General features: G+C 42.5%; 1 protein-coding gene across 3 annotated transcripts in view; it reads right to left on the reverse strand.

Moving 5' to 3' along the window:
- PPP1R21 (protein phosphatase 1 regulatory subunit 21) overlaps positions 1-26,513 on the reverse strand; it is a 1,169,673-nt gene that overhangs the window by 942,412 nt on the left and 200,748 nt on the right. For all 3 annotated transcript variants that reach the window (XM_044055342.1, XM_044055334.1, XM_044055351.1), the window contains one exon: positions 13,520-13,621. In XM_044055342.1, coding sequence (XP_043911277.1) covers positions 13,520-13,621 — 102 coding nt within the window. The remainder of the gene's footprint in view (positions 1-13,519; positions 13,622-26,513) is intronic.

Consider the following 26,513-nt stretch of genomic DNA (forward strand, 5'->3'; position numbering starts at 1 on the left):
CTTCTGATTTCTCTGAAAGGATCTTTGATGTCCAGAAATTTAACCTTAACGCAGGGACCAGGTGACATAATGGTCAAGGTCATCACCCATTATTCACATGGTACAAGGGTCAATCCTGACTGCCGGTCAATGTCTGTTTGGAGTTTGCATGTTCTCCCTGTGTCTCTGTGGGGTTCCTCCCACCTCTGAAACATGCTGAGAGGTGAGAAATTTCCATCTCAAACTCACCCATGAATGGAGATGTGTGCAGCAGTACAGACTCTAGATGGTGCCCTATGTGAGAGAAGTTGTATAGACCAGCTGCTTTTAGCATCTACTGTAGTGCACAGTATCCTCAAGATAACAGAACATGGATCACAGATTATGCATTGTGGCAGGGCTAGCCACTCAATGGTGTAAAATATAGCTCTAGGTGATTCTGTCATATTTCCAGGTGATGACTGGGTTGAGGACCCAGCCTACTCTAACCTTCACCAGAAACACATGCTAACAGTGGGAGGGGTGTATGTGCCCCTGTTGGCTAGCGTGTGCCTGCCATAAAACCAAGCAGTCCTGGGTTAATAAGCTACTGGCCACTCAGTGTACAACTACCCAGCTCAGGTTAACTAGGAAAGCTCTGTTGAGCGAAAGTCTGATATAAAACCAATCAACCTGCCAAATTTAAACAAAGAACTACCACACTCAATGCAGGTACACTGAAAGGATGGAGCTTGAGTTACCTGGGATACCTCTGTTGGGCAAAAGCTGAATGTAAAAACAATCAACCTGCCAAACATGAACTAAGAAATGCTACACTCAATGTAGGTTTACTGGCAGGATGCAGCTTGGAAGTGCTCAATGTAGGTTTACTGGCAGGATGCAGCTTGGAAGTGGATGACATGACAGTAAGGAGGAGGCTGGACATCCTGTATATCCAGGATCCAAAATAGAAGGGTAGTGCAACAAAGTTTTACATAACTAGCACTCAGTATCGAGATACCCTATCCCAAGGCACAAGCATACCTTGGATGGATCTTGGGGAGGGGTCTTGTCACAGCATTGCCTACATCTCTTAAAGCCAGAGGACTTAGTGTCCTTTTCCATCTCAATAACCAGGTCTCACAAATACACTAAAACAGAAGAAGTCAGTATAACACATTCTAGCCCCTTCTGAAGGAAAAAAAATGGAAGAAAAGACTGATTTGTTTTGTAAACACAGGTGACCGGGGACAATAAGAAGGGAAAAGTCTGGGATAAAAGAACAGAAAAATGCAGGCTGAAGTTTGCAAAAGTTATTAAAGCTAACTAATCACTATTTTTTTCTCTGAAAGAATAACAACTAGGAAAAAGGACTTACCACTCCCAAACAGACAACCTCTCAAATGAGTCGAGCTGAGCAAAGAATGGTGGTAAAGAGATCTGCAGACTCTGATGGGACAAGGCTTTATGGATAAGGAAGGAGCCTGAGCTAAAACAATTTTGTTGTTGTCATGCCCATGAAACACAGGCACCTTCAGTAACTAGTCTAATCAGCTCCAGTGTCTGGCCAGGACCATCTTAAATTCTGCTGCGATACATGGCGTTTACTGCCTTTAAGCCTTATTAGCCTCAGAAAAAAAAAAAAAATCTTTTTGTGTGGAATAATAAAATACAAAAGCAGAACAGGCTAGGGCAAGAATTTACTCTTAATAAATCAGAGGCCATTTCAGGGTTGATGATTGTTCAAGAGGGCTGGCTCTACTGACTCATGTATGTACCTTCTAGTATTAAATGCCTGTATATACTGGACTTTGGTTGGGGAAATTGTGTCATTCAGGCAGATAGGCTTGCCATCTTTGTCAAGGAATAAAATAAACGATCACTGAACCAACTCCAATGCCTTCTGCAGTGTCACCAACTCAATCTCAAATGATAAAGACCAGGAGAAAATAGAAACATTTCTCAGAAATTATCTTGCGATGACTTATAGTTAAAAGAATAATGTCAGGACTAGTTGTTTCTCTGTCTTAAGTAGGGGAAAACTCATCATTACTGAATCTATGCATGCCTACAGAAAAGTTGATTATGTCGAAGTCAGAGCCGGCTCATGGTCAAATGCCCCCTAGGCAGGGTACTGGATCAGCTCCCCTCTCCCATCACAGCCATTCTAGTGTCCTATCGCTTGACCATCTCTCTCCAATTACCATAAAACACTGTTCAAACATGTCAGTGTGCATATTATTTTCCTCTTTATTTCAACAATGATTACAGATATTTGGATTTAATATACAACTTTTATTTCAAATTTTATAGAACAAACAGTGAAAACCATTTACTAAACAAAATAATACAGTCCCACAATGTAAACAGACAGCAAGAGCAACAGTAAACTTTTCTGCCATTGAAACTGCATTAAACCCCACATCGATGGAAAATGCATCTGGCCAGTGGCTGATTAAGTGCACCTTTAGGGTGTTTTCAGGCCATGGGTTGCCTGCACACATTTTTAGGACCATGCATAAATGCATGCATTCTTTAATTCACCTTCCTGATTGTATTAAATTATAGTTCTTGCTTAATACAGTACAACCTGTTGAGAGTGTGTTTTATATTTGTAGTTTTTAACATTTTTTCCAGTAAGCAGTGAAACAAAATGTATGAAGCAATGATGACAAAACTGCCCATCCCAGAATATTTCAACCATAAAAGACTACTGTAGTCATTACAATCCATCAATATCAGTCAATATGCACAATCTGTGCAGAAGTAAAAGTCATCTGAATAATTCCACAGATCACAACTTTCATACTTGATAAAAATGGGTTTATCACATGAAACTGCTTGGACACAGCTCCATCCTTTTTCTAACAGCTAAACCCTTGTTATCCCAAAAGAAGATCTCTACCTACAGATGAAATTTTGTAAAAATATTCAGCAGATCGAGAAGCCATTGTGCAAATGTAAGCTAGAGATGCATTTTTGAAAAAAGCTACATTAAGCAGCCATAGCTCTAGGAGATGGGCATCAGGGAACACAGGTGATGATGTATTACCCCCCCAAGGCAAGGTTAATTTTGAAAGCCTTCTGTACCACAGACATGGAATCAAAGGAAACAAATGACTGAAAATTATTTCTCAATGACTCGGTCTTATCTAAGATGAACCTTAACTTCTAAATAATATTCATAAAGTGCAACAAGTACATTCCACAGTTAAAATGATGAAGAAAGAAAAACAGATTAATTTCTGTACCTACTTTTAACATGAGAAAAGTTTCTATCCTAAATAAAACATTATCCTTAAGAAAACTTAAATAAGAAGGCTCTGCTGAAAGAGTATGCAATCCAGAAATTCTCCTAGTATATTTAATAGTGGCCAAGAAACATATTCCAAAACAGAAATGTTAATTCTGTTGTATCAGCTGGCTCAAAGGGAGCCTTAGTTAACTTTTCCAAGGCAAACTAGAAGTAAAACAGAAACACCTGGAAGGCAGTGAGTCTCAGACAGGAGGCCTCAATAATAATGTTTCCTTCAAAAAGGTCTTGAAGATATTTAAGGAAGCCAAGAATGGATCACTTTGACCCTAGCAAACATCTGAAATGTCAAGCATGTGTACTTTGAATGAAAAGTAACCAAATCCTGAGACGGGTATTAGCAAAGCAGTAAAGTATGGCAGTGACAAAGAGCAGAAAAGGGATCAAATTCCTTTGGCACAGCCCAAACTGAAAAACATGGTCATTGGTCCCAACAAGTTTTTCTAGTACTTGGGTTTTTGATGAGGACAGCACTGACACTCTCTTTCTTAACTGGCTAGACTACTTCCAACTACTTAAGTGTAGTAGCCAGTTGGTGAATAGCAGGGAATAAATGCCTGGGAGATACTTATGTGATGGATGGAGCAAGAGATTCATTACTGATCTCAGATGATGCAGAACGGGAAGCCAGATTGGCCAAGGCTAATAAGACGCTATAAGGTTGATTTTAGCCTTAAGAATCATCTTCTTAAGAAATTTCATCATCAGAGCAAACAGAGAAAATATAAAGGAGTAAAACTGGCCACCTTTGGACGACAGGGTCTCCTCAGTGACAAGGGACAAACAAAAATCCTTGCATTTGCTGTTGTCAGGAGTGCAAACACATCACAGATTCATAGATATACCAAAATCACAGAGTCTCATGGCCATTCTCACCCTCCTTCAGGCAACATCTCTTTTTCCTCGGACAGCCACACTGGTTAATCCTGGAGAAAATGTGTGGATGCCCATCCAATCATCTAGTTTATGTTTAAAGGAAGACAGAATAGTTGTGTAAAATCTTACCATAACCATATATGTCCTTCTCTTCCATGATGCGGTATTCTAGGTGTGGGATTTCCTGCCCTCAGACGACTTGTACGTCTCAGGCAACACGTACATCGGCTTCTATACAAAAGCTTCAGCTTGGCTGCTGTAGTGTGCGTCAGACGTCACACGTAGGGCCATAAACTAAGGGACCTTAAATGTGAGGTATGCACGCACAATCCTCATAACTTGAAGGCCAGCAGGCAGAGAACAAGGACCAGCAGGAGGTGTGCCAGTTGTTTATAGGTGTGTAACTTGAAGACCTACTGAAATGTAGGTAGTACAGGAAGGTACAAGACTAGGGGGACTGGTGGGCGGGAAGGAATACTGCAACATGGAAGAGAAGGACATCTATGGTTATGATAAGATTTTACACAACTATTCTATGTCCTTCTATTCCTATGTTGCAGTATTCTAGGTGTGGGAGTGTACCACACCTTAAGAGGAGGAGAGGGTGATGGTAGATGCAAAGGGTTCTACAATATCATGCAGGATTGCTCTGGTGAATCCTGTTCTAGCTCTGGAAACTTGATCCAATTTGGAATGCTTGGTGAAGGTGTGGATAGTGGCCCAGGTGGCTGCTTCCAAAATGGATGCTGTGTCTAGGCCTTTCATGAAGGCCCTTGAGGTGGCCACAGCTCTAGTGGAATGGGCCTTGATTCCCACTGGGAGTTCCTTTCCATGATGAGAGTAGCAGATGCAAATAGCTTTCCTGATCCAGCATGCAATGGTTTGCTTGGAGACTGCCTTGTCCAGGGCTCTGGGGTTGAAGGAGACAAAGAGTTGGTGAGTCTTTCTGATTGCCTTGGTCTTGTCCAAGTAGAATCTAAGTTGTCTGTGCACATCCAGGGAGTGCAGTATCCTCTCCCCTTCGTTTGTGGGGGACGGAAAAAAGGTGGGCAGATGAATGGATTGGTTAAGAGAGAGATCACTGACCAATTTAGGCATAAAGGAGGGGTTGATTCGCAAGGACACCCTGTCTTTGAGGAAGACTGTGTAGGGGGGACAGGCCATTAGAGCCTGTAGTTCTAACACTCTTCTGGCTGAAGTGATAGCCACCAAAAGGACCATCTTCCATGTGCACATCTGTAAGGAGGAAGGGCCGGCAGGTTCAAAGGGATGTTGGGTTAATTTCTCTAAGATGTAGTTAAGATCCCAAGGCGGAGGGATAGGTTTCCTAGGTGGTCTCATCTGCAAGACCCCTTTAAGGAACAGCTTTACATTGAGCCTGGCCAGCAAGGGGGGGTTCGAGGGGCAGGCAAGCTGATATGGCCGAGAGATGAACTTTTACAGAAGAATAAGAAAGTTCATTTTTTATCAATTGACACAAGTAGTTTAGAACCAGGGGAACCTCGGCGGAGCTGGGGTCTCTTCCCTTTTGCAGACATCATTTTGCAAATCTTTCCCATTTAGTCAGGTAAGATTTTCTGGTGGTAGGTTTCTTTGCCTCCCTTAGGACTGAAAGCACGTTCTTGGAGTAGTGATGTCTAAAAGGAATCAAAAGTTTATCACCCACAAAGTCAGAGACAACATCTGCACCTGTGGGTGTAGGAGAGCTCCTTTGTCTTGTGATAGCAGGTCCACCTTGTAGGGTAACTTGAAGTGATTGCCCTTGGCTAGTTTGTGACGTAGGGGGAATCAGTGCTGCCTTGGTCAGTAGGGAATCACTAACAAGATTTTTGGTTTGTCCTTCTGGACTTTCAGAAGGACTTTCTGAATCAGTGGGAATGGGGGGAAGGCATAAAGGAACTTCTCCTCCCAAGAGAAGCTGAAAGTGTCCACTCTCTATGCTAGAAGGGAGTCGGTTTTTAAGCACAAGCTCTGCAGTTGCCTGTTCCGGGGGAAGGCAAACAGGTCTATTTGTGGATCACCCCACCGATGGACTATGTCTAAGAAGACCTCCCTGTTTAGCATCCATTCATGTTGAGTCAAGGAAGTCCTGCTCAAGAAGTCTGTTTGGTGGTTGTCCTGTGAGGGGATGTAGACCACCTGCAGGACTAAGATGGGCTGGGAGGCTAAGTCCCATATCAGCAGGGATAGACTGCACAGCTGACAAGCCTTTGTTCCTCCCTGCTTGTTGAGGCACCACATCACTGTGGTGTTGCTGGTGACAATCTGGAGCACCCCTGGAACCAGAAGGGGGGGGTGAAGGTCTGTAGAGTTAAGAAAACTGCTGTCATTTCCCTGATATTGATGTGTTTGGCCAAAAGAGAGAGGATGCCAACCTGAATCTGAGGCATTTGTATGCATTACTTGGGTTGAGGTGGGTGGATATAGTGGGAGCCCTGGGTTCAGTTGCACTTGCTGGATCCACCAACAGATTTCTGTTTTCAGGTAGGGAAGGAGGGGGATGGCCTGCTTTAGGGGATGTAGGTGCTGGGACCAGGTGTTCTTCAGAAACCACTGCAGTTTGCGCATGTGCATTCTTGCCAGAGGTAGCATGGGGATGGTTGTTGCCATCAAACCCAGGAGGCAAAGAAAATTCCTTGCCGTCACCTTTCTTTATAGTAGAGCTTCCTGGAAGTGGGAAGTTAAAGACAGAACCTTGTCTTCAGGTAAAAAGGCCTTCATTGTGTCTGTTCTGACTCTGCAGCCGAGGAAAATCTTGTCCTGGCTTGGGATCAGAGAGGATTTGGGGAGATTGATGGTGAAGGGACATGGTGAAATGTAGATGCTTTAGTAGAGCACCCCTGGACTTTGCCTTAATCAGGATGTCGTCCAGATAAGGGTAAATTTGTATCCTTTGAGTTCTGCAGAAGGCAATGGCTGGGGTCAGGCATGTTGTAAAGACCCTGGGGGCCATGGATAAACCAAAGGGAAAGCCAGTAAATTGGAAATGAGAGGAAGGGCCAGAGAAACACAGGAATTTGTCTGTGGGAACTCCTGATGGGTAAGTGTATGTAGGCTTCCTTTAGGTCTAGGGTGACCATGAAGGCCTTGGCTGGAATGAGAGGCAGCAAGGTGGGGAGAGAGAGAGACAGCATTTTGAAGGAGGGTACCTGAAGATGTAGATTTAGAAAGGACAGATCTAAGATGGGTCTCCAGGGGCCATCTTTATTGGGGACCAGGAAGAGATGGGAGTAAAACCATTTTCCTTCTTGTGCTGGAGGAACAGGCTCTATGGTGCTTAGCTGTAGAAGATCTGCCAGAACTTGTGGCATGAGATGGACCTGTTTTTTGGGGAGGGAAGGGGTGCCTCTTCTGGGTGCCTTCTCTTTTCAGGATAAAAAGTACCCTTTTTGGATAATGTTGAAGACCCACTGGTCTGAAGTGATGGATTGCCAAAGGGGGAGACAGTGAGAGAGGCGGGCTGAGAGGGGGAGGTTGGCAAGGCAGTCACACATTACTGGGGGCTCCTCTGTCCTGAAAGAGCTGTCTGGGTTGCTGTGGTGGAGCAGAGGATCTGGAGTTAGTAGGTCTTCTGGCCCCACTCCTGGACCTGGAAGAGGAGGGCTGTGGAGTACATCTTACAATTGTGGCTTTAGCATGGTAATTCCTGTAATACTTGGGTATGGGCAACACCAGCAGGTGCTTAATGTCCTTGAGCTCCCTGTTTTTTTCTTGTAGATTTTTAAAAAGGTAAGCGGATTTTTTTTTGAACAGCACATTGTGGTCCACAGGAGTGTCCGGGATTTCAGCCTTGAAGCCCTCAGGAAGGCTCTGGAGTCTTAGCCACGAGTACCTCCTGAGGGCTGAAGCAGATGCTGCAGACCTGGCGGATGCTTCTGCAGCATCATAGCTACACCTTACGGAGTGCCTGGCTACCTGTTGGGCCAAGGAAAGTTTGGATGAGATGTCCGTTTTGCTGGGAATGTCAGGCAAGGAAGCCAGCATGAAGGAGGCTTGAAAGACCAAGTCTAATGCATACTTGGTCATGCGGCTCTGATAATTTATGGCTCTGAAAGCCAAAGTAGAAGAAGTGTACACCTTCTTCCCCATTCTATCCATGTACTTACTGTCTTTGTCAGTGGGTAGTAGGGAGGCAGAAGGCAGCAGTTTAGATTGCTTATCTGCTGTGGTGGCAATAACAGCAGGGTCCACCAAGGGTGGCTTGACTAAGAATTTGTGGTCCTCTGATACTTTATAGAAGCAGTAGGGATGCTTAGGAGCTGCAGGCTGGGAGTCAGGGGCCTTAGAGGCCACATCAAAGGCTTCCAAGTAAGCAGGCAGAAGAGGGGGAACTGCTGAAGGGGAGGGTGATTCCACTTGCAGCAGTTCAAAGTACCTTTTTTGGGTGGCGGTCATTTGGGAAGTGTCCCATTTAAAGTAATCCTTCATCTTGGTGATGGTCTCACCAAAAGTAATGTCCTCAGGGGGAGAGTCCCCCCTCCACAGATTCCTCATCCGGAGTAATAATCCTGGGGGGAGGCAATCTGGGAAACATAAGAAATGGACTCCTCTGATGAAGAGAAAGAAGAGTCATGTTCTTCTTCCCTGACCTGAGGGGTTATGGATGGGAGGGAAGAAGCAGAGACAGGCCAAGGGCTCAGAAGAGGCAGGGTGGAAGTGGCTGAGGCTGAAGGCCTAAGGGCCATGAAGGCCTGCATGAGAGAGGAAGTGAAGGCCTGCCAATCCCGTGTGACTTCTGAAAAAGAGGAGGTATGTTTAGTTTTCTGCTTCATTTTGTCTGGAGAGGAAGAAGAGAATGGCCTGGCATTGGGTCTGGAAATTAGCACATCCAAAGTCTGGATTCCTGCCGGAGGTACCACCAAAATTGGTTTCCCCTCGACCTCGAGTGGTGTCGATGTCTGCGTGAGCTCTGAGGACGTGCCGGTCATTGGCTGTGAAACAGCTTCCTCAAGGGACATTGCTGCAGTTGAGGGATCCTCCAAGTGTGCCTCAACCCCTAGATTGGCAGTTGGTGGTGCATCGGTAAGTGGAGCGGCAGGCGAAGAAGGCCTAGGAAAGGTTCAGGTGCAGCCTCCAATGCAGGATCCATCCTAAGGGCTAACCATTTGAGGTGTTGGTTCTCAAGGTACAGATTTAACGGGGCTAGATGGCTGCGCAAGGTCTTAGGCACAAACGATTGACAAACAGCGCAGGAGGAGTGATAGTGTTCCCAGCCTAGGCAAAAAACACACCTGTCATGGGCATCCCTGTGGGTATCTGGCACCCACATTGGCACTTTCCCTTTTTTCCTGACATCAGCTAGAAGCTACAACAACCAAGCGTTGGCTACAACAATCTTCAAAAATAAGAAAAGTCTGAAACCCAACGGGCTACTTATCTTTAAGATGAGACGTCTGTGAAGAAGCAATCGTATGATGCAAATGTCGTCTGCAGCTGAAAAGTTCTGAAGATTGTGCGTGGAGACGTCACACTTAAGGCCACTTGGGTTTATGGCCTTATGTGTGACATCCCATGCACACTACAGCAGCCAAGCTGAAGCTTTGTATAGAAGCAGACGTACGAGTCACCTGAGGACAGGAAATCCCACACCTAGAATACAGCAACATAGGAATATAAGGACATAGTGAGTTACTCTGCTTAACAAGCAGAGGAAGTTTACTCCACAAGTTTGGGAGGTGCTGGATTATAAACTTGTCCCCTATTTATTGCTCTATCCATTATATTCAATTTTGGTGAAGATTTAGATTCCTGGTTCTAGTATTGGTGCAGACATTGGACTTCCAGAAAAACAGGAGATCCAAGGCAACTGGGTCTCTAATGGCATGGTAAGTGTGAAAGATCATCCCTCAAGCATCTACAAAAGAAACTGAATTAAGGGATAGAGCTTCCAGCCTATCTTAATAGCTCAAGGAATTTGTGTTTGTGAATTTTTTGGGGGGTTAGGAACCTTTGGAGTCTTTCTATTTGTTTGATTTAGGGCAATAAATCCCAAATTGGGCACTGTACTTGATAACTGATCTGATAAATGCAAATTATAAGGGAGAAATTACCTCTTTAGATGTTAATGAAAGTCCTTTGGCAATTAGCTAGGCTAACTTACTTGACGGTCAAAAGAAAGGATACTATCAACCCAAGTACTTGGGTCCCTAACTACATTTTCATTTTGTAAAGTTGTGTTCTCTACACAGTATGATCAGGGGATGGATTGTCTACCAAAAAGTGCTGATGTTATGTTTTTTGCATTAAATTCAAGCCCATTTGTAGTACACCAAGAGTTTACTAGGGACAGTTCATTCTGGAGGGTTTGGATGTCATGGGGTGACCTAACAAATGCATCAAGCAGTTGCTTTAGTTTATATCCCACATAGAGCACTACATCACTCAGGATTTACTTAAAAAAATAAATAAATAATGCAGCAAACTGATCGCTACAACATAGCAAGTAGATGCTACAGAGAGACCACACATGAAGAGCTAAAGTGCTCCAATTTTACTACAAAAAAAGAAAATAAGTCTTTTTTTTTTAACTTTTAAACTATAACACAGTTTGCTACAGTTTAAACCAGACGAAAGCACTAAAGTGCTGAAGTTTAACCACAAATGCAATACCTTACACTAAAAAGTCAACAGTCCCAAGATATCATATAAATGAACTGTGATAAGTTAAAGTCCATGAGCAACCAAAAAGTACAAAGTTCTAGACTACACTGGGAAAAAAGGTCACACAGGTTATGATTCTCCCCCACAGTTATTACATTTTTAGAAATATCCAAATTCCCCTAAAACACCCCACGTTAGTTGCACTACAAGAAATGACTGATGCCAAAACTCTTGGGGACAGGGACAAGAGAACTTTAGCTTCACTAGCTTATGCACCCAAACTACTAGGAGGTTTCAGTGTACCTCACTTAGAGAGTGACATTTTGGCTTTTCAGCTACATTACCTTATGCAGATCACAACTGAATCATACAGTGGGGGTGACCTAGAGTCTCTTTATGGAATCTACACAAGGGTCCAACTCCTCATTCCTTTGCCTATCCAATCCATTAAATCCTTTGAGACCCTGATAGGAGAATTTGGTTTAACCAGGCAGAAATGATCTATGTATTTACAGATTAAGCAGATATGGACTACCCATATTTGTCACGAAAAAAGAACAGGCAAAGTCTTGCTTTGGGAAAAGTGGAATGAGATAAAAACTGATGTGTGTGAGCTACAAGGACATTTGGGAAAGCAAGGTAAAATCACTGAAGTGCCACATGATTAACATATATAAGACTCTGGGAAAAGGTTACATTTTCAAAGGTCCTTTGTGATCAGGTTTGGTAGGCCCGAAGTAACATGAATAGATTTCCCAAGTACTATGATTCACAACTGAGATTACTGCATACGTGATCTCTCTCAATGTAGGCAGAAGAGAATGAGAATGACTCAGAATAACTGCTGAAGGTGTGTTAGTGAAGGTGCCGACAACGTCCCCATACTAGTATTTCCTCAACACCAGGTTAAACAGGTGACCTTAAAAATGCGGTGGAAATTTTGCATTTTTGGTATTTAACCCAGGATTAGCAAAATTTGCCCAGTTCTGAAAGTTTACTCTATGTTCATGTGTGCTAAACACTAGAATCATAGGAGAGTGCCAGGAGTCAAAGGATTGGAGACCCTCATCTAGAAATGCTTAAGCAATATTTTGCAAGTGTTCAAAAGTCCTGATACCCTTAATGATCTCAGTCAATACTGGAAAATACATCTAGAAAGTTTTCATCATCAATCATAAACTTCCTAGGCCTGTTTGTTAATGTTTATTTTTGCTAATAAGTTTTCCTTACAGGTGTGAGTTACAGTGAAATGTGCCCCTCCTAATACATGATTGTTACATATGTATATACTAGGACCTGTAAATACTGTTAATACTGTATATATTTTTTCAAATTTTCTTGCTGTTTTCTGATGCCGTAGTTATGTTATTTTCTGCTAGTCAATTTACTTAATCCAATGTTACTTCATTTTATGGCTGTTACTGTTTTCTGTATTCTTTATGCAAAAGCAAATAAAATTAATAAGTCTAAGATGATTACTTCATCTTTTTGGCACCAAAAAGAACCAGGGGTAATATCTATATATTTTTTGGTGTGGTGAGCCCTTATGAATGGCTCTATATAGTACCTCTAATTCCTGATAATTTCCTTTGATAGGACAGGAAGGGAGCACTGGGAATGAAAGAAAAGGAATCTTCTAATTATTTGATATTACTGACCTTACCCACCTGTCCGTGGTGTCTGCAGATGACTCGTGTTCAACTAGATGGCAGAATGGCTACAAACTGGCAGAGGAGAATAGGACAGAGCAGCTGATGCTGGCTTTCCCATCCTTGGGGAGGGGAGCTGGTTTGGCTCACCACATGGGTGAAACCAAGTAGGGATCAATAAATCCTGCACTGCCACGTCCACATCATACAGAGAGCTGAGGGGAATTCAGAGTACAGAGGCACTTTTCCCCTTGGATGCAGTTATAGCAGAGCCTGGAAGAGCTGCCCCACCAGGGGAAAGTCTAAGCACCCTGACAAGAACAGTAAGAAGACCCACCCCCTCTACCACCCAACTCTTGCCTCGAGCAGGTCAGTTCATGGGGGACCCCAGCCAAGACTGAATGTGGCATGGGACCCTTGCCTCACTCAAGAATTCATGGCTCCCGCAACTGCAAAAAGAAAGGGCAGATCGAATGCAGGTAGAGAAGCCATCAGGTTCAGTCCTATAGTGATGGTTGATGTGTGTGCAAAAAAAACAAAAAAAAAATTACCAACAGTTTCAAATCTCAATCCAAAAATAGCAAAAATGTACAAGCCAGTACTCAGACTGAAAACATTAGTCAGCCACAATCTTAATTTTCAAAAAAAAAAAAAAAAAAAAAGATCTAGCAGCCTGCTGATATTAAAAAACAAGTTGCCCGGTACAGCAATGAAGATCCAAACAGGAAGAGCTATACCATGCATTACTGAATAGGGGAGGGTGCTCAGCAGCCTAGGAAAGTTGGACATGCTAAGCAGTCCTGAAGCCTGTGGCATTAGTCCTAGTAGCTATAAATGGCATACCCACTCCTGTGTGATCTAAAGTATAGTTACATATGCGTACAGCAAATGAAAACTGGTCAAGATTAACAAAAAAAACATAAACTGAAGGAGCTTTAATGTTATGAACAACTGAGTGAACCTCTTCAAACAATACCTATGAATACCAAGAGATAGAATAGTCTAAGAAAAGACATCGACAATGAACTAAAATATTTTGCCTTTCTTCTAAATATATAATTTCCCAAAGAATACATAAACAACTTTGGCAATTGCGTTTTGAAGGACTATGAAGCAAACTTACTTGCATGTGCAGCCGCTCATTCTCTTCTATCTTCTTTTGAAGGTCTTCATCAAAAACATTCTGCTGATCCTGTCTCAGCTGAGGAGGGGAATCACTGCTTTTCTATGACAAAAAAGTTAAAAGTTAGCTTTCTAAAATTAAGAATATTTTTGATACATACACTCACTATCTGCAGATCTTCTGTAGTGGGCCCATCCGATTGAGATCATTTTGTACAGTCTGCATTGTACCAAAATAAGCACGCGTGTCACCTAAAACTATGACTACTATGGGCTATAGAGAGATTCCTGCCGCAGGGTTAGAATGCATTTTTATCAGAGCAGAGCATCTTTGTTCTGACCAGATCTTCACTGCAACTCAACGGTATTTTACAAAGGAAACAAAGAAAGAAAGGACAGAAGAATTTAATGTCATAGACACTCACCTCGCCAAAAACTCTGACGAAGCTATATACAACAGTTGCAGTCCTTTAGGACAATCAAACTAGAAATCAGAGTAATAGCGAGTAAAAAAAAAAAAAAAAAAAAAAAAAAAAAACAGCAGACTCAAAGAAGTGTCTCTCAAAGCCATATATCCATATACATAATCGCATGTGTGCCACCTGACTGAGTGGATTTGTGGAGTGAGTCTATCCAATGGGAGATTCACAAGCAATATCAAAGGAACTCTGAAAACTCTTAAATGACCCAAATAAGCCCTCCACAGCAGGATGCCTTAAAGGGATATACCAGACATGTTACTTCTGGCTAACCACTTACACAAGGTCTGCTTAGAAACAGACATCTTCACTAAATCAATCTTGCAAACAGACCAACTCGGATAAGGCACATCCAGAGCTGACAGACTATTAAGCTATCTTTCTCCCTATGTTTTTCTCAAAAGCAAAAACTAGAGATGATAAACTGATAGACAAAAAAAAAACTCCATTTGCAAAGGAAGCAAGGGTTGTTCCAAATGGAAACCCTATCCTTGTGGAACACAAGACACTATCACGCTGGTGATTGCCAGGAGAAGAAATGTTTTTGCAGAAGGCAAACTCAAGCTTTTCTTCAAATACTTCTTTGCAGACATAACAACTCTCATAGTCTAAAATTTCACGTGCAGTGTGGAAGCACTATTACAAATTTGTTCCTCAGATGACACATGGCTCTAAGAAAGTGCTTGGTTGACTATTGCCAGGCTAAGGTAACAGCTTGCCTTCAAGTAGTCTGTAGAAGGCAAACAGTGCTGAACAATATCCATCAAAATGTTCAGGGGGTCAAACTGTATCAAACAATGAAGAGGGCAGCACTTGGCCCAAACAAATTAAGGAAATGACACCTGCGACCAATTTTCTTTTCACAGAATGGATGTTAAAATTTAAAACAAATGTCTAAAAGTGTGTTCTATGAGAATACAATAGCAAATATTTTTCCCTGGTGGCACAACCATTTACCTCAACCATGAAGATACGTTTCCCACAGAACCACAAAAATATAATCAATTCAAGACTTCCTATAATGCACAGGTATGTCAAAAATCCTTTCTGATTATATGGTTTTTCAGCAATGTCAAAGAATTGCTTTGAAATGAAGTCTCTGTCACTCATGTCTTCAGGTTCTGCTAAAACACAAGTACTTCATATTGAAACTGTAGGTAGATCCCACAGCCAGCTTAGAACATAACAGTAAAATCTGGGAATACCCCTGAACACGGAAAAGGGAAGCTCCGGAAGGCACTATATCTTGAAGTCCACAACAATATTTAACAGAATTTGGGAGGACAGGCTGCAAACACTGATGTCCTTCTTTCAACTGGGATGCAACACTTAGCACAGAGGTCTCTGAGGCATCAAATTAGTGAAAAGAATAACTGAAGTACTCAGCAAACTGAGATGCTCAAGTACCTAGGTTGGGCAGAATGCATAAATATAAAGATTTTCACACATGGGAGGAATACATTAATTCAGACAATGAATGCAGCCTCACTCGGTATAACAGGTGTGCCCAAGGTTAACCAAAGACAGAAATGAAAATGATGTACTTACTATAACATAAGGTCTGAATAAGCAGACCCATCCTCATCAAAATCAGGACTAAAGCAGCAGGCCTTTTAGTTAGTTCAGCATCTTAAACTTTACCAGGTTATTATGCCTTCCACGTTAAACCATAATGCAAACTAGCTTCCTTTCCTGATCTCTGCTATGACATTCTGAGGTAAATCTCAAACAAAATACATAATTAAACTCTCTAAGTCATGAATGCACTGAAGCAGGCAGAGTACATTAACAAGGCTGGACCTGCCCATCCAGATTTAATGTTATAGAAAGTATGTAACTTTCATATCTGGTATTTGCATGTCCATCAACAATAGGACAGAGTTTCAAGATTACTCTCCTGCGTGGCAAGGTCGCCTTTAATGGAACATCCCCCTAGTAACTACAGCCTTGAAGGAAGGCCAAAATCTAGATCCAGCCACCCTAACTCCTGTTTTTCCACTGCTGCACATGGAATCAGGGTGTCACATCAAAAGTGATCATCATCTAGAACCAATGCTCACACCAGCGGGAAGTTATCAAGACTTAGTGCATTGTGAAAATACACAATGGAGCTCACATAGCAGATGCACAAAAGCTATTTAAGGATGCATCTTTGAAAATGTTTGAGAGACTGCCAGTACTCTTGATCAATACAATTTGACATTTCTTAAGCCAAGTGTAAATTTAAAAGGCATCAGCTACTGCCATCATCCCCATCTGCCAGGAGGTTATCAAGTCTAGACAGGTAGAGCACAAGAGGTCATGGGACTGCTGTCACAGAGCTCCACTCATTAACTAGCCCATGTATCTACTTCCAGTTGCCCTTTTTGCCTCAAATTTTGGAAGAGTGACCCTCCTACCCAGGTTACTCAAGGACAACAAAAGAAATGCTACAGAAATAAGCTTAATTTTTCCATTCTCTGAGGAATCCACAGCTAAAGTGCAGCCAGAATGCTTCCAAGCCTGGAACATATAATAACAAACAACAGGATGTACTTGAGAAGTGACCACAACTCAATCAGCTTCTTAGAAAGATACATATAAAATCCTAAAATTCCTCCAGGAAAGTGAAAAGGCTGCCATTGTCAGTTTCAGAACAATATTATCAAACAGAAAACATCTTAAAAAGAAATCTCTTTGTAAGAAAAGAAAAAGGGCAACTAATCAAGGTCAGTTTTCAAATAAGCAGTATAAACCCAGTTCCAAGAAGGAAAAGTACTTGAACGGAGGGGGGGGGAGGTTAGGGTTGAGGAAAGCGAGTGTTAATGAGGATCCATCATTACGGCAATTAATAACTTCCACATCTGGAAGGGTCTATAGCATATGAGAGAATCGCACAAATTGCGAATGCTCATAATATCGAACGTACCATACCTTGAAATTCCTATTGTGGGGGGCAGTGCCCCCCCCACTAAATATATATTCCAACTCCGAGATCGCACTACCGTGAGGAAAAGGCAAATATCCCATTCTTCACTGTACCATAATCTCAGAAAAAAGCACTTCAAGGTCCGGTACGTTCGATATTATGAGCATTCGCAATTTGTGCAATTCGTTCATATGATATAGACCCATCTGGGATGAAGTTGTCCATACCCATCAATCAGTAAGGCGTACTAAGCCTGCCCTCCTGGGTGATCATCATGGGAACATATCCTTGCTCAATGCAACTACAAAGGAAAACCTAGTACTGGACATCACAAACAGTTTATACCATCACACAAAAGTATTAAAGTGAAGCCTATGTAGCAGCTGTACAAATATCATCCAATGAGTTCTTTCTAATGAATGTCTGAAAGGTAGTTAGTATTCTAACAGAATATTCTGCACACATGAGTGGCAAGGTAGTTTTATCTTGTTCATAACAAAACTGAACTCCTTCAATGAACCACCTAGACATAATGATTTTTGTAGCTTTTTTTCCTTATCAGTGGTGCAGTGCAATAAAGTAATGACTACAGCCCAGGTGACCCGAGTTAAATTAGCAGCACAGGCCATTTTTTAAATGAGTCAGGGAGGATGGGCATTCCTACCCTGGGTGGGAGTGTGCTGAGCATCTCTTTAATAGAGTTCTGGTGGAGGCTGGAACTCACAGTTGACATCAGACTGAGGGCTGGAAAACAGAGATGCATGATTGCTGTAGGGGCCTGACACGGGGATATCAACTCACACTCAGTCTTCATTGCCCATCCTGCCCAACAGTGAAATCAGTACACATGACACTGTAGACACTGCTTCACTACGTTTGCCACTTTTCCACTCCACATCCCACTGTGTTGGTGGTCCCTAAACCTGGGTATAATACCAGGTGGGTCCACTACAAGTTCCTGAGTCACAGGCACTTGAATAGCACCGTTTTGAAGCCAGGGACTTGGCTGTCCTGTAGCTTGCACAGGTTGCTGCTCACGCTCAAAGTCAACTACATGTTCAGACAGCTCCACTCCCTCCACATGGCTACCATACTTCGCCCAAACATGGTACCAGAGTTCAAGCAAGGTAAATGGGATGTGCGCAGAAAGAGTGGGAGGGTTCAGACAGTATAAGCAGGGGATTGAGGTTTATGGAGAAGGAGTTTTAGGTTAGGGAGTGATTTGGGACTTTAAACACCACTCCTCCCACTCTAAATGTAAGGTTTAGGAAGCAATCAGGAACTTTAAGGTTAGAGGGTAGGAGGGGAGTGCTGCAGTTAGCGTTAGGGATTGGGTAGGAGTTTGTAGGTCAGAGTTAGGGCTATGTACTTCAGTAAGGTTTGCTGGTGGAAGGGCTAAGTAACTAAGATTAGGCTACTGGGAATTAGTGCACTTGCCATTTAGGACAAGTCTGTTGCTGGATAATAGCACACAACAACATTTAGTAGACCCATACTATTTACAACGGACTCTCCACCTCCTTTCTGTCCTCAACAGCAGCCCCAGGACTTTGGGGATTGTACTGGAGAATGCAGCAAAAGAATTTCTCCAAGACTTTTGGGTTTCTATGACGGGAATGGACCCCATTCCTAAGTCAAAGTACGATTAAAGTTCATGAAATTAGTGCTGTTTCACTCTTTCATGTCAGCCAAAAGGGCTCTTTCAAGCACCCGCAATCTGCCCAGTAATGACTCCTTCTGCAATTCGTACGGTGTTACAAGAATTGGTAACATATCTAAATACAATTGTAAATTCATTTTTATAAGACCCATTGCTCCTACTACTATTGGAACTGTCTGGGTATCTTTCTTCCACATGACTCTCGTTTCTGCCTGCAGATCCAGGTATTTTATGACTTTGTCTCTCTCTTTACGCAAGACATTGTAGTCATTGGGTGTGGCGATTTCAATGATCAATGCTACTTTTGTCTTCTTTTCTTGTACCACTATATCTGGTTTTCTAGCATCTATCTTTTGAACTGTTGATATTGGGTGATCCCATGTGATATAAACTTCCTAATTTTCTATGATTCTTTGCGGCTCATGTTTCCAGTGTTTTTCAGCCACTTTGATACCATAATGCTTGCACCATCTCTAATGCAACAGTCTCGCCATATTATTATGCCTTTCAGTATACAGTCCCTCTGCCATCAGTACATTGCACCCAGCAACAATGTGTGTGACTGTTTCCAATTCGGTTTTACAAAACCTACATATGTCTGTTTCTCCCACATGTTCAATGGACTTTGTAAACCAGCATGTAAGTAGCCCACTATCTTGGCCTGCCAATATTAACCTTTCATTTCTTGGTTTGAATTCGCCTCTGCTTAACCATTCCTGCTTTTGTTCTTTATCAACATGAGGCTCTTCCAGAAAATGGTCTATACTTGCAACTATATTTATGTTTTTTCCACATTTCTTGTGTTCTCATCTGGTCCTTCACCTTATATTCTTTCTTTTGTTTTTTTTTTGGCACATTCAGTTGCTGCCTGTTTTTTATCCACTTCTGGTTTGATTTCCATTCCTGCTTGACGTTGATATGTTTCTACTAAATTAAGCAGAGACGTCATCTTAGATTCATTCTCTTCATGTTTCAAAATTTTCGCTACATTTGGATCTTGTGAGGTCAGTAGATATGTGTGGAGTCCCATGATTGCAGATCTATACACGTAATCAATTTCAAGGAGACTCATCCCCTCCTTCGGAACAGGGAATATATAATCTTGGTATACACTGATTTTATTAATCATTTGGTGAGCATGAAGCATCCTTCTTGTTTTAATATCCAATCTATCCAACACTCTTTGGGGCCAATCACTCCAAAACTATAAGTTAGGACAGGGACAGCAAATTAATTTATAGCTTGGATCTTGTTCCTAGATGTCAATGCTGTCCTCAGGATTAATTTAAGTCTTCTAAAGAATTCCTTACTGAGTTTTATTTGCATTTGTTCGTGTTTTATTGCTGATACTTCATCAGTTCCCAAGTATTTATACACTCCTTCTTGCTCAAGTTCTTTTATATCACATTCTTGTCCCAAACTGACATTTTCCTGGTGCTGCACTTTCCTGCTTTAAAGGTTGCTTTTGCACATTTATCAAGACCAAATGACATTCCAATATCATCTGAAAAAGTTTTGACAACCTGCAGCTGTGCTTTCAATTCCTCATCTGATGAGCTATACAGTTTTAAATCATCGACAAAGAGAAGATGAGAAGTCATTAGACTTTGTCTTCTAGGAGCCAAATTGTAGCCATGGCCTAAACTGTTAAGTAAACAGCTTAATGGAATAATGGCAAGGCAGAATAGCAATGGTGACAGACACCCTGGAATATCCCCCTTTGAATTTTTATCCCTGGGATAATAATCTGTCCTTTATAATGGCTTAACTGCAAACTGGTCTGCCATTGTTTCATGGTTACTGTAATGTAGTCAATTGTAGGGTGTATCTTGTACATTTTTAAGCATTCTTTTATCCATGAATGTGGGATACTATCAAATCCTAGTAAATCCATGCCATACTTAGGTTCTTCCCCTTTTTACAGTTCTCCACTATAACTTTATTTAACAACAAATGATCCTTTGTTCCATATGACTTTCTTTTATTGCCCTTTTGTTCTACTGCCATAACTGAGTTTTCTTCTAAATGACTATAAACTCTGTTGGCGTCAATTCCTGTGTATAGTTTATACGTCGTTGGAATACAAGTTACTGGTCTATAATTTTTAGGGTAGCTTGCAGGTTCACTCTTAAGCAAGAGCATTGTTTTTCTTGTTGTTAACTAGTGTGGTGTCTGTTCGGGGTGTGCATATAAATACTTCTTACTCATGGCTAAATCCTCCTGCAAAGATGTTAATACTTTCAGCCAAAAGTTAGGTACTGCATCTGGCCCTGGGGTTTTCCAGTTAGAGGCTTTTCTTAACTTTGTTTCAATCTCTCTGGCTGTTACTTCATCCCATTTCATATTCTGTACCTTTAACCCTCTTATTCTTTTACTTCTTCTATCCATTTAGCATCTTTCTTAAGTTCCACAGGATCTTCATATATACTTCTCCAAAATGTATCTATTTCTTCTTTTTTTGGCAATCTTTCAATTCCTTTTACCTTATTTCGCAATTCACTATAAATTTTTTTTTGGATCATCAATAAATTGCTTATTTTGCAATTTTCCTTTATATTTATCTTCGTATCTTCTAACCCTGGGATTCATGAAGCTTGCGCCAGGTGCAGGCGTAGCATTGGCGTTCCAACACCAAATATGGCCTACAAGCTGTTTCCACGTGCACTACCTGTATACGCTACGCCAGCAGAGTTCCCAGCCCCTGTATGCTAATTACCCCATTTGCAGCAGTGTAGCATGTAAATGAAGGTATTTACCGATCCAGGAAGTGGTGCAGGCGTAGTGTAAGCATGCAGAAATGTAAACTGTAAAAAACGGTTTACATTTTTGCAAACATAAAATCGGAGCCATGACAGCCGACCAAACACATGTATCATATTGTTAAATATATGCCAATGGCTAAATATATAGCCATTGGCATAAAAAAAAAAAAAAAAACACGTACAAAATATAAAAAGAACATTTAATTTTTTTTTCGCACTATCATGAAGTTTAAGCGGAGGGCAGCAGCGAGCAAACGGGATTGCAAGGAAAATAGAAAAATATAGAATAAAACTGCAATGTAACACATATCATGATTTCCCCAGAATAGTCAATGACAGGCATGTTACACCACGCCATGGTGCAAGGGTTGCTAAGGGACTGTGACAGTGTTTTGCACGATAGCTAGGAATTAGTAGGCAATGCCATGCAAATGCGAGGAGTAATAGTGAATCACAGATTCCCCGCTGGTGTAAGGATGCACCTCACAGCGTAGCGGTGTGCCCTTGAGATAAAAATGACATCAAGAGAGGGGTGTGTCACCTTTGCTGTAAGCAGATTGGAGCATTGCTAATCCGGTTTTCCCGTAGCTAAGCAAAGCTGCAGGAAAGGGGTGTGTTGAACTGACTACAGCTTTGCTTAGCTGGGAGCACACAAGGTATGCAAAAGTACAATTTTGTACCTACCATAAATGTAGATGTTCGAGTGCTCATACAGCTGCAGTCATAACAGATGGGTTATCCTGCCGTCAGGCGGGGCCTCGGTCGGCAGAATTCCAAAGTCTAGGTCCGGCGTCGGTTGTCGTCGCTTCCTCCCTGACTTCAGTGCGGCAGGGGTATAAAAGAGGCAGCCGATGCCATTTTCTTCAGTTTTTCTTGCCCCAGATGTCAGGTGCCCCCAGAAGGAAGGCAAACATAATGTTATGCAAAAATGCAATGTTGATAAATCAAAAACAGTAGTTGCAAGCAAATACACCATAAAAGAGTACCCCAAAAGGTTATATGAAAAGGGTTTGTCATAAGGCCTGTCCTAAGAGGGGTTGGAGGGAGGGAAACCTGGACTGCAGCTGTATGAGCACTCTAACATCTACATTTATGGTAGGTACAAAACTGTACTATGTTCATTGTGCATACAGCTGCAGTCATAACAGATGGGTAGAATCCCAAAGCTAAGTAAGGGTGGTAGGCACTAAGTGGAACTAGGAGGGGCTAGGATGCCCTGCAGGACTGCTGTGGCAAAGCCCGCTCTAGATTTAGAGTATAGTGGGAGGTGATAGTGCTTGGAGAAAGTGTGCACTGAACTCCAGGTGGCTGCTTCCAAAATATCCTTGGTAGGGACCCCCCTGAGGAAGGCTGCAGAGGTAGCTGTGGCTCTGGTGGAGTGGGATCTGATGCATGCAGGCACAGTTTTTCCATGAAATGAGTAACAAAAGCGTATGCAGTGGGCTATCCATTTTGAAATTGTCTGTTTGGAAATAGCCTTTCCTTGAGCACCTGCAGCATAGGACACAGAGTTGCTCAGATTTCCTGAATGGCTTTGTCCTGTCTAAATAATAACGAAGTTGTCTGTGAATGTCCAAGGAATGCAGTAGTCTTTCCCCTTTGTTTTGTGGATTAGGATAAAAGGTAGGTAAGTGGATAGTCTGATTCAAAGCTACACTGGATACTACCTTTGGCATAAAGGTATGGTTGGTTCGTAAGGAAACTCTGTCCTGATGGAAAATGATGAATGGTTGCACAGCCATGAGGGCCTGTAGCTCCGAAACCCTGTGAGCTGAGGTGATAGCCAGAAGAAAGGCTGTTTTCCATGACAAGTACTGCAACTCTGATGAAGCTGGCTCGAAGGGAGGAAGGGTCAGCTTTTCCAATACGAAGTTGAGGTCCCAAGCAGGGACTGGTAGTTTCCTTGGGGGTTTTATATTCTTTGCCCCTCTGAGGAACTGCCTTAAGAGAGGATGAGAGAATAAAGGAGGATCTGTGTTGTATTGTGCAGAAATGGCTGAAGCATGGATCTTGATGGAGGAGAAGGAAAGTCCATTGTTTAACATCTCAGCTAGGTACTGTAAAATTTGAGGTATATTTATTACCCAAGGATTCTGTCCCTTCTTTTGATTCCAGGCACAAAATCGTTTCCATTTGGCGGAGTAGGCCTTTCTAGTAGAAGGTCTTCTTGGCCTCCAAGATGACATCCTGCACCTCCTTGGGGAGGAGAAACTGTTGGGAAATCAAGGAAGTCTCCATGCAGCTAGATTTAGAGTTTTGAGATGGCTGTGAAGAGTTTTGTAGTTGTGCTGGGACAACAGAAGAGGGACTAGAGGTAGGATCCATGGTGGGGAATGTGTCAGGCTCTTCAGGAGCGGATACCAGTGTTGCCTTGGCCAGTCTGGAGCAATGAGAATCATTTTTGGCCTCTCTGCTCTGGCTTTTAATAGAACTTTGGGCAGCAGAGGAAGAGGCGGGACGGCATAGACTGTCAATGTTGCCCAATTGAAGGAAAGTGCGTCCACTTTCCAGGCCTGTGGATGATAGGTCCTTGAACAAAATTTTTCAATTGGCAATTTCTGTGGGTAGCAAAGAGATCTATGTCTGGCTGTCTTTATCTTTGTGAAAATTTGAGGATGCAACTTCCATTCGTGTGGATCTGTCATATTTCTGCTTAGGTTGTCTGCCAGTGTGTTTTCCTTCCCTGGCAGGAATTGTGCCTGTAGTTGAATTTTCAATTGCAGTGCTGTGTTCCATAGGGTCATGGCTTGCCTGCACAGGGGGTATGAATGAGTTCCTCCCTGTTTGTTTATGTACCACATCACTGTGGTGTTGTCTGTCCTCATCAATAGCTGGCCTGGATGCAGTAGGTCTTTGAAGGTCATAATAGCCTTTTGCACGGCTAGCATTTCCTTTTGGTTGATGTGAAGGAGCTTCTCTTTTCGTGCCCATTTTCCCTGAATGCACTGATCTGTCATGTGTGCTCCCCAGGTGTAGTCTGAGGCGTCTGTTGTGATGATTTGAGTTGCTTGAGGTACACAGAAAGGAAGACCTGTGTTTCTTTGGCAAGCTTGAGCCCACCACATAAATTCCTTTTGAAGGCATGGAATGAGTGGTATAATTGCTTCTAAGCTGTGGCTGTGTTGAGACCATAAGTTTTTTAGGTACCATTGAAGTTTCCTCATATGCAGCTTTGCACATGGGATAAGTAGGATGCAAGATGCCATGAATCCCAGAGCCTGCAGGACTTTCCTTGCAGTTAGCCTGGTGTAAGTTGCCATTTTTCTGAAGTATTGAGACAGTTGCCCTTGCTTGTCTGGCGTGAGGTAGGCCATCTGGGTGGTTGTATCCAAGTTGGCACCCAGGAAAATTATTTGTTGAGAGGGTATTAGTCTTGATTTCTTTTTGTTGACTGTGTATCCCAGGAAGTTCAATAGTTTTATTACAAACGCCAGGTGCTGCAGTAGTATGTCCTTGCTGTCCGCTTGGATCAGGCAGTCGTCCAGATATGGGTAGATTTGTATCCCTTGTAGTCTGCAGAAGGCGATTACTGATGCCAGGCATTTTGTAAACACTCTGGGCGCAGTAGATAAGCCAAAGGGCAATGCAGAGAATTGGTAATGGGTTGAACCTGCAAGAAATCTGAGGTATCTTCTGCAATCTTGTCTGATAGGGACATGCAGGTATGCCTCCTTGAGGTCCAACGTTACCAGCCAAGACTCCTTGCCCAGCATGGGAAGAAGCTGCTGTAATGTGAGCATCTTCAATTTTGGCACCTGTAGATATGTGTTTAGGATGGATAGGTCTAAGATAGGTCTCCAATCTTTGTCTTTCCATGGTACCAGGAATAGTCTGGAATAAAACCCTTGACCTTGTTCTTTTGCAGGTACCTCTTGAATTGCTTTGATGTCCATGAGAGCTGAAATTTGTTTTTGTGCCTCTGCCCTTTGATTTTGTGGCAGGTTTGGCATGCCTCTCATTTTTGGAAGGGTGTGAAAGTGGAACCTGTAGCCTCTGTCTATAATGTCCAGAATCCATTTGTCTTTTGTAACAATATGCCAATTTTTGAGAATAATGTCAGTTTTCCACCCAAAGGTGCTGCCATTAAAGCTTTGCTTGGCAGGTGTAGGGGGAAGTCATTGTGTCTGTTTTCTAAAAGACTGTGATCTATCTTCTCCACCTCTTGGGGTTGGTGCTTGCCACTGTCTGGCTCTGAAAGATCCTTGAGGTTGCCCTCTACCCCTTGGATGCCTGTATCTGCCCCTTTGAGGTCTGTCCGTGGCTGGAAAGGACCAATTTTTTGAAGGCCAGTTTCTGCTGAAACGTGGAGGCTGTACCTGCAGAAAATCTTTCACTGTTTGCATTGATTTCGCTTTTTCCTCCATTTTCTTTAGCACCTCCTCTGCTTTAACACCAAACAATACATCTTTTTGAAGAGGTGCATCTAATAATTTAGCTTTGACATGATCTGGTAAGGTTTGCTCTTTGAGCCAATCATGCCTACGTATAACAGACCCCGTAACAGCAGCTCTACATGAGGCCTCTAAAGCATCAAAATCACACTGCAAAGTATGTTTACCCACTTGCTCTGCACCATGCAACAAATCCTGCAACTCTTTTAAATCTGGTTGTTCTGGTTGTGTCATTTTGCTTTTCAGCTGAGATATCAAAAACTGTTGATACTTTAACATATGGAACTGACAGTTTAATGCCCTCATGGTTAAAGTGGCCGAGGTGTACACCTTTTTCCCCCACCTTTCTAAAGATCTGGAATCTCTCTCTGAAGGTAATGGGTTTTTAGCAGTAGAGGCCTTAATTCCCTTGGGACCCCGTGAAATAGTTTCTGGGTCAGAAGTATGGCTTTTATATAGGAACTGGTGAGAATCAGGAACCCGGTAATACCCGTCTGGTTTAACAGGAGCTGGAGGCAAAGAATAAGGATTAAGGCTGGCTTCTGTGTACACATCATCCAATATATCTAAAACAGGAGGGATAGCCAGAGGCCTATGCTGGGGGAGCAGAAGAAATTCCCTGAGCCTTTTCTTGGAATCTGAGTAATCTTGGCCTTCCCAGTGAAAGTGTTCCCTCAATGTATGCAGGGTTTCCCCAAAAGAGAAGTCCTCAGGGGGGGGGACCGAGGGAATAGACTCCTCTGCATCAGAGTCTTCGAATGGAGAATAGGCACAATCCTGGTCCTCAGATAGTTC

The sequence above is a fragment of the Protopterus annectens genome, chromosome 1.part2 (assembly GCF_019279795.1).
Source record: "Protopterus annectens isolate FY-2018-M chromosome 1.part2, PAN1.0, whole genome shotgun sequence".
Lineage (NCBI taxonomy): Eukaryota > Metazoa > Chordata > Ceratodontiformes > Protopteridae > Protopterus > Protopterus annectens.